The 8133-nt window shown below is 47.3% G+C and overlaps 1 protein-coding gene across 1 annotated transcript in view; it reads left to right on the forward strand.

Annotated features, from left to right (window-relative positions):
- TPCN1 (two pore segment channel 1) overlaps window positions 1–8133 on the forward strand; it is a 47462-nt gene that overhangs the window by 1020 nt on the left and 38309 nt on the right. The window contains exon 2 of the mRNA XM_010007287.1: window positions 559–677. Coding sequence (XP_010005589.1) covers window positions 566–677 — 112 coding nt within the window. The 5' untranslated portion in view covers window positions 559–565. The remainder of the gene's footprint in view (window positions 1–558; window positions 678–8133) is intronic.

Genomic DNA, 8133 nt, shown 5'->3' on the forward strand with positions numbered 1-8133 from the left:
GGGCCCCGCGAGTCTTTTCTTTTCCTTCAGCTGTTAAAGAAACCGGTGACTTTGTGGCGGCGCCGTCACCCGGGGGGGAGAGAAACCAACAGCTGTTCTGCCTCTTTCCTCTCCCCCCGTGAAATCCAGGGGTGTTGGCATGAGAGGGGGGAGAGCCCGGCGGGACAGGGACACTTGGCATCATGCTGGCTTGGGATGTGTCACCTCTCCCCGCTCCTCCTGCTGAGGGCTCAGGAGCTGGTCAGGAAGCACTTCCTTTGCCCTGCACTCCGAGCTGTGCACTGACTGGAACAGGCAGCCCAGCCTGGACTTTTCGAGTTTAACTTCGGCATAAATCCTGCCAGAGAATCCAGAATCCTGCCAGTGCCCTTTGCAAGCCAACCACTAGGTCCTTTCTGAACTGTGACCTCCAGAGATGGGTGCACACATCTTCACATTCTCCTATCTAGAAGACACTCCTCATGGAAGACTTTCTGGGGAGAGCTTTTGACACCAGCCTTTCTCAAGTGGAGCTGAAAAAGGAGTTCTTCAAAGTTCCTGGAGTAGGAGCCCCCAAAGGGACAGGATGGCTGTGAGCTTGGATGATGATGTTCCCCTCATCCTCACCCTGGATGAAGGGGGAAGTGGCTCCTCTGCCCCCCTTGGTGACCTGGATCGGGAGGAGCTGCCTGATGAAAGTAAGAGATTGCTTTGTCCTTGTTTCCTGCCCCCTGTGGTGGCCTCCCTGGTGTTTCTCCCTGTGGTGGCTGCTCTTTCTTGCCCTTGCCAGGACCCAAAGCTCTGTCAGGCAGTGTCTCAGCCTGAGAAAAGCGGATCAGGAAGGTGCTTATTGTGATACTTATTTACTGACAGCACCCGTGGGACACGGGGAGGGCAGAGGACACTGGATAGATGGGTCCTGCTGATGCTTCTTTGTGGTTTCTGTGTACTAACCTGTGACCTTGCTGTCCTTAAGCTCAGCTCCCTTTCCCACTGGCATTTCCAGAGTGTCTCCTTCTCCTAGCAGTGCTCAGCTCAGGAGCAGCAGCTGCAGTGGTGTCGTGTAGTGTTTTTCTTGCACCATAAAGCCTCTGTCCTTTGCAGCTGTTGTTTGGCCCCTTTCTAGTTTACATTCTGATTTTTGCAATAAGGAAAGTGTTGATAAATCTCTTTAACATCTTTATTGTGTTCTTATCAAAGAGCCTGGAGTACTTTGAGATGATTTATCTATACTCCTGGTAACCCTGGGTGTTCAGTGGGACAGACCCAGCCTGTGATTGTTGGGAGGGAGAAAACAAGCACCTCTATCTCTTAGCAGAGGTGCTTTCTCCTCAGGAGATCTTTGGTGAAGCCATCACCCTGCAGCAGATGTGTCTGAGCACGTTCAGGGAGCTTTTGGTCGATGTTACTCCTCACAGAAGGTGTTGGAGCAGCCTTGCTCAACATGCCTCTGACTTCCAGCTGACATTGCAGGTGGATGCCCAGGCCCTGGGAGCCTGTTCAAGGCCTTCCTGCCACAACCTCAAGTAACAAATAATTTCCTGGCCTGGCATCTGTTTTGTTTTGGTTTTTTTCTCCATCGTACCTCCTTCCCATGCACCTTTGTGATTTGATTTCTCTCTTGCAATCATATGGGTCCTCTTAATTTTCTCCTTCTGTGACTCTTAAGCCAGTAGCTACTTTCTGACAGTCAGGATTCCTTCTCCTCTCCCAGCCCAGCCACACACATTCCTGCCTAAATTGCCCAGCTGAGGTTATCTAAGCTTTGCTGCATTGTTGCTCCACCACATCTGCTCTGTTGCATCTGTTTCCCTTTAAAGTATAGCTCTCTGTTGTCAAGTTAAACAGAAGAGAGAATGCTTCCTCTGTCTGGGAATGTATTAATGGGCTTTCTTGTGACTCATTTTAATTGCTCTTCTCCCCATCTTCTTCCTCCACCAACCTCCCATCCCTTTAAAGAAGTTATGTGAGGTTTGGCATTTGCTTGAAGCCAACATGATTATGTCAGAGCACAGGGATGAGGTTGAACGTATTAATAAATAAAAATATCCCACAATTTGCTACAGGGAAATTGTGGAGGGACCAATTTTGTGCTGCTTTATAAGATTGCTGTGTGGCTTTTGTGCATGAATTTCCTGGGATTCCTGGAATGAAGTGCCTATTGGTGTGGAAGAACAGTTATTTTGGCTTAGATGTTTTAAAGCTGAATTGGCTGAAGAAAGATAAAGCTTATTCTGTGTGAGTGATACTGAATGATATGGAGGCTTCTGAATCAGGGGGTGCTGAGACTTGGCTGAAGGATTAGGGAGGGAAGGCAGGAATAAACAACTTGAAAGGCACGTTGATCTTGGGGAAGCTGGAAGCTTAAATGAGGCAGGGAGCAGCCTCACCCCGTGGCTTGTTTCAGCAACAGAACGTGTGGCCCAGCTTTCCTCTCTGCCTGCAAGGAACATCTGCTGTGAAATGCTGCAAAGCTGTGTCTCCTAGAGGCTTGAGGGACTCGAGTGTTTCTTCTCTGCCTCCACTGAAGTGGCATCAACAGAACTGTGTAATTTTGTGGTTTTCTTTAGAGGCTTTTCCTTTTTTTTTTTTTTTCAGGGAAAAAAGAGTATGTGAGCAGTCCCTTTCAGGAGAGGAAGAATCTGCCAGGGTGGTGATGAGGGCAAGGGGACAGGGAAGGCAAAGAGGCTGGTTGTTTCTGGTTTGGTCTGCCTTGTGCCTGCATTCTTGGAAGAGAATATTCACCCAGAATTTGGAGGAATGGCTCCCTTGTTACTGCACCTCACCACCCACTCCTGGGGATTTAGTGGCAGGTTTAACATGAAGTTTTATTGACCTGTGACCCCCAGATACCAGCTGGGACTGCAGTGAAAGACCCATCCTCCTCTTCCCAGGTGACACCAAGGGAAAGACAAAGTTGAGTGTAACCACCCTTACGCCAAATTAAAACCTCAGAGGTTGATGATAATTAAGTCACACCCCAGTTCTGTGTTGCCACATCATGAACCTCTCTAAATTATAATCCCTATTCCAGTCTCTCTGAGCACTGTGTACTGATGTGGTTCTCATATTTTTCAGGAACTTCTTGAGTCAACCAAACTTGATCCATCTGGCTTTGTTCTCTCCAGGTCCTTGGACAAAAGAATTGGTGGTTTTGGGCTCTTGGTGTTGATTGTCTGGAGATTCAAGGCCAGGTTGGATGGGCAACCTGGTCTGGTGGGAGGTGTCCCTGCCCACACTGGGGGGCTGGATCTAGATGATCCCAAACCATTCCATGGCTCTATGAAATACAAATTCCTGGGTTGAAATAAGCAGTACTAGGGTTTCTTGAAAGCAGCCCTGTTGCAGGTGTAAGAAGAAAAGGCTGAAGTGCAGGGATAGATTCCTTTCCAAATCTGGCAGAAGGGTTGTCTTGTGGTTGAGTGAGTGCCTGGGGGTTAGGGTAAAAGGAAGCTAAAGGAGAAAACTGTCTGGAAAATGACATTCTCAAAGAAAATGTCCAGCTGCAAAAATTAATCTCCCTCATCATACAAACCTTAAGCACTTAATGGCAGAAAATACTTGCACTGGGAGGAAAACTAAAGCTCTGCCTTCCTGGTGCTGGGATCCACATCCTTCAGGGAGCTCCTGTTTCCAGCCCCTGTGGAAGGTCAGAGCCCTGTGAAGTTGACAGGAATTCAGACCACATTCAGAAAAGTGTGGTTTCTGTGGTGCTGTTGTTTCTCTGACTACAACATGAAGCACTCAGGGTGATTTTTCTCACAGGCTCCAGCAGCTGAAGGAGGCAGAAGTGCTTTCATCACTTGAATCCACGCTAATTGATATGAGGCTGCCCTTCCCTGGTGCATCTTATCTGAGGATCTGAGTGCTGTGCACCCTCTAATTATACTTCCCAGCACCTGTCTGAGGTGAATGACTAATATTCACTGAATTTCTGTAGAAAGCAAAAATGAGGGTGCAATCCTGGCCTGAAATTTCCCCAAACTGCATGCTGGGACTGGTGAGAAGCAGCTAGGGTTTATTTCCTGTCCCTCATCCATACTTGTGGGAAGCCTTCGAACAGGCTCCTCAAAATATCTCCAAATGGGAGGTATGTTTCCCATACACAAAGGCAGCCTGGATAGCCTTGAAACTCTAGGACAGTGTCTCTCCTTGAGCTGATGGGAACTGTAAGCAATAAATGAGTGTACATTGATTTATCCTGTATTAGATCAGATACAAGATTCTCCTTTGCCTCCTGCATGGAAATTGCTGTAGCTTCAAGTGGAGTTTCAGTGTGTTCAGAGCAGAAAGTACAGCTCCAAGTGTTGTGTGGGGAACAATATTGATATTGTGTGTCTGTTTCTCCCACACAATGGGTTATGGCAAGTGGAAGAAGTCATCTTTAAACTCTGGGTTCTTACAAGAAAGGAACTGCATCCACTATTGAAATAAAAATTAATTACTGTGTACGTGTTGGGGGCAACAACTGCAACAGCCCAGTGCAATGTTTTCTGGAAGGATTGTTGGCAAACAGGAAGTTCTAGCTTGGAATGTTGATGTTTCAGCTGAGCCTTTGCTATTCTGGTTTCTGCTGCCTGAAGAGTAAAATGGTCAGAAAGACCAGAGCCAGCCTGGCCTCTTGGGTAGAAGGAGAATTGTTGAGGCATGTGTTGTGAAGGAGAAGGTGGCCCCAAGTGCCTAAAGAAGGTGACATTTCATTGCTGGTGAGGATGGAGGGGCTTGCCCAAAGTGTGAATGAGGAGGAGTGGGATTTTGGTCAAGGAAAGCAGTGACTGCCTCCCAAACTGTTGGTTGTGCCTCTCAAATGGGGTGTGGGGTTTTCTGGGGGGTTGTGCCTCTTCCCTGGCCTTGCTGCTGCAGGTTGGCCCCATTCCTTCGTGGTGAAACATGTGGAGGGGCTTCCAGAAGAGCTGTTATTCTGGTGATTGCCTGCTGGGAACTCAGGTGATGGTTCTGAAAACCATTATGGCATTAATGGGTGTTGCATACAACAAGTTCATATTTTTTTTTAAATAAATAAGTTCTTAGGCCACAGGTAGACAGGTGCTTTTGGGGGTGGCCTAAGAAAGTTGTTCTTTTGAGACATACGAATCCCCTGGATTGGAATGTGTTCAGGAAGTGATAAAATTCCCTCCTGTGTTGAATCTGGTTCCAGAATGTGTTTGTATCAGCAGGGAAAGAAATTCAGTCCCTCTGCTTAGTGCAAACTGCAGCTCATGGGGTCAGTGAGTCCCTACTCTTCAAACACCTCTGTTACCTTCTTCCTTCTGCCACTTGCTTTGGTGCCATCCGTGGATGAAAGAGATTTCCAGGTGTAAAACAAGTGTGTGCTCTCTGGTGGGCTGAGGGAGAGAGCAGAAAATAAATAAATGATAGATAAAATACCTGACCTTTGGGGAAAGGCTGTAGCCTCACAATCTCTTGGTAGCTGTGCTTCTTGGGGAGCTACTTCAGTTGCTGTGAATGCATCCTGGCTTTGCTACCTCTGCAGGAAAACAGGCAATTTGAAATGTAGTCAATCTGGTAGATGTAATAAATCCTTCAGGATCTGTAGGTTTTTCAATTTGTGTGAAAGTAAGGGTTTCAGAAAGGGTTATTTGGACTTGGGCACTGGTGATGAAATGCTGCAGCTAATTGATCTGAAGAAACAGGGGATGAGGGAACAAGCAAATCCTTGCAATGGACCTGGCAGATCCTGAGATCTCTGGCAGCCAAGCTCTGAAACAGCCTTTTTGGATTATCTGGTGCCTTTCTTGGCTGCTGTGCAGGAGGTTTCCTCGCCCCGTGGCTCCTCATCCTGCCAGTTTGCCTTTCGTTAGTTCCAGCAGCACTGCTTCCTCTGCCACATCCAGAGGTGAAGCATGGCCAGGGTGCAGGGCTGGGATCTCATTTTCAGGAGCAATCCAGTTCTGCTGAAGCTGCTCCTCCTCATACCCTGGGCAGGTCAGTTAACACCCCTGTGGTGGATGTTTCCCCATCTGCAAAGCACAGATCACACCTTTTGTGGGCATGGACAGGTAGGTTTCCTTCCTTTGTTCTGAAGAGGTGCTGGTTTGCATTGCTCTGCATGATTCCTTGTCCTTGGGATGTACCTGCTTAACATTTATAGAGGGAGGCTTTTTTTTTTCCTGAAGCACAAGTGGTGGTTCAGTGCTGGGTTGTTGTTTATGCCTCTGAAAGTCTCGTGTCTCCAACCTGACATTGCCTTGCATTTTGCAACTCCTGCCAGTGCTTCTCTAATCCTTTCCTGGCCTAGATGATTTATAATGAATGTTTTAAGCAAGCAAAGTGAAGCAAAACTGCCTCTGAGATGAGTGAGGGGTGAAAATCTTGGAAGGGGAAATGAGCACCCAAAACATAAGGAGATTATTGTTTTCTCCCTCAGTACAATTCGTTTCCCTGGGTGATGAGCTCTGTAAACTCAGAGGAAGGAGGCAAACGCTGCTTTTTTAGGAGTGTCTTTCAATATGATGTTGGAAATAGTGGGAAATGTATTTCTGCTCTTCAGTTCCAAATGCATCATCCCCTAGAATCTCATTTATCCCGAGAATTCAGTTTTTTAAGGCAGGACTGACTGCCTTGGCTGTGCTTAAATAGTAACAGTGCTGGGAGGGCAGAGCCTGGTACCTTGGATTCAAGCAGCACAGAGCTCCCCAAAACCATTTAGATCAAGACATTTCCAGCATCACTCAGTGCATGTGGTGCCTAGAGAAGAAAAACCATGAGCAGAGAGGGAAGTACCAGGAGGAACTGGGAGCTGCAGTTATCTTGTTTTTTTTTCCAGCCTGCCTTGTTTTCTCAGCCCTGCAGGAGATGGGTTTGCACAATGCACACATTGTGTGTTTCACAGTAGGATGCTTTGTCAAACAGAATCTCTGCACTGTTGACTCTTTCCAGCAGTAAAATAAAATACATTAAAAAAAACAAACCCACCCAGTGTTTGGGTCTTGAATGCCCCATGCTGTTCACATCTGAGTGAGTACAAGCCTGTACAAGGTAAAGAAGACTTGGGTTAGTGTTCCCATTATCCTGGAGTCAAATGGTTCTTTCTCCTTTGTCATCTCCCGGGGCTCTGGTGCTGGGTATCATCTTTCATGGACACTCCCTGGAAATTAGGGAGGATGCTGCAGAGGGGGTCAAGGAGCCTGGAAGCTTCTTCTCCCTTATTTTGTGGAGATGGGAGTAATGACCTTGACCTTTGAGGGAGGGAGCCTGTTCCCTTTGTCTGCCTCCTTCTACCTCATCTTTTTGGGGTGAGGACAGAAGAAGGGGCTGGGCTAAGTGTTTTCTTGCTGGTTGCTGGAGGGAGGTGAGGGCAGGTGCTGTGGCACCAGAGGGCTCTGCTTTTCAAACAGGTGCTCCTGGAGCTCCAAAAGATGGTGAGGAGTCTGAATGTGTTCAAGCTGCCTTTTCCAATCGACGACTTTCCGGCTCGAACCGGTCACTCAGGCACGGCAGCTGAGTTGGGAACATTTGGCTCAGGAAGCGGAACAACAGTTGGAAACAAATAGTGATGAGTTTTTTCATGACTTCCCAGGGAACGCGTTGGTTTGTTCAGTTTTCCCCCCTTATTTTTGTGATGCCTGTGGATTTTTAAGACACTGTCGGTGCAGGATGTTCCGTTTAGCCAAGCTTGCTTACTGGCAGATTAAAATGAGCAAAGGCTGGGCATGCTGAGTTCACTCATCATAACCAATATGATGCTTCTCAGAACTTCCTTTGCCCTTGGTGTCTTCACCGAGGAATCCTGCCTGCTGCTGTCAGCCCCCCTGCCTTGAAATCCCATTTTACCCATTTGAATGCTGTAAGAAGTGCTGTATAAACTAAACAGGAGCATCTGTGAAGTGGTTAGAGTTGTTGTTGATTGCCTTTTCCTTATTGCCTTCAGGGGATTTAAGCTTGAATTTGCTGGAAGTAGAATTTATGAGCCAGAACACTCCATTTCTGATCCTTAAGCTGGGAAAAGTGTGGTGAATTTGATAGGTCTTTCTCCTGCCTCCGATGTCTCTGGCTTTTGATCTGGACCTTGCAGGGCTCTCCCCGTGTCTTTAGCATCATTGCTTTTTGCATGTTGAGAGGGAGCCTGGTTTTTACGTGGCTACTTTCTTAATGGAAGGCTGTAGGAGCAGCTTTGGGATCTCTTCATCCATC

The sequence above is a fragment of the Chaetura pelagica genome, unplaced genomic scaffold (assembly GCF_000747805.2).
Source record: "Chaetura pelagica isolate M959 unplaced genomic scaffold, ChaPel_1.0 scaffold1391, whole genome shotgun sequence".
NCBI classification, from domain to species: Eukaryota; Metazoa; Chordata; class Aves; order Apodiformes; family Apodidae; genus Chaetura; species Chaetura pelagica.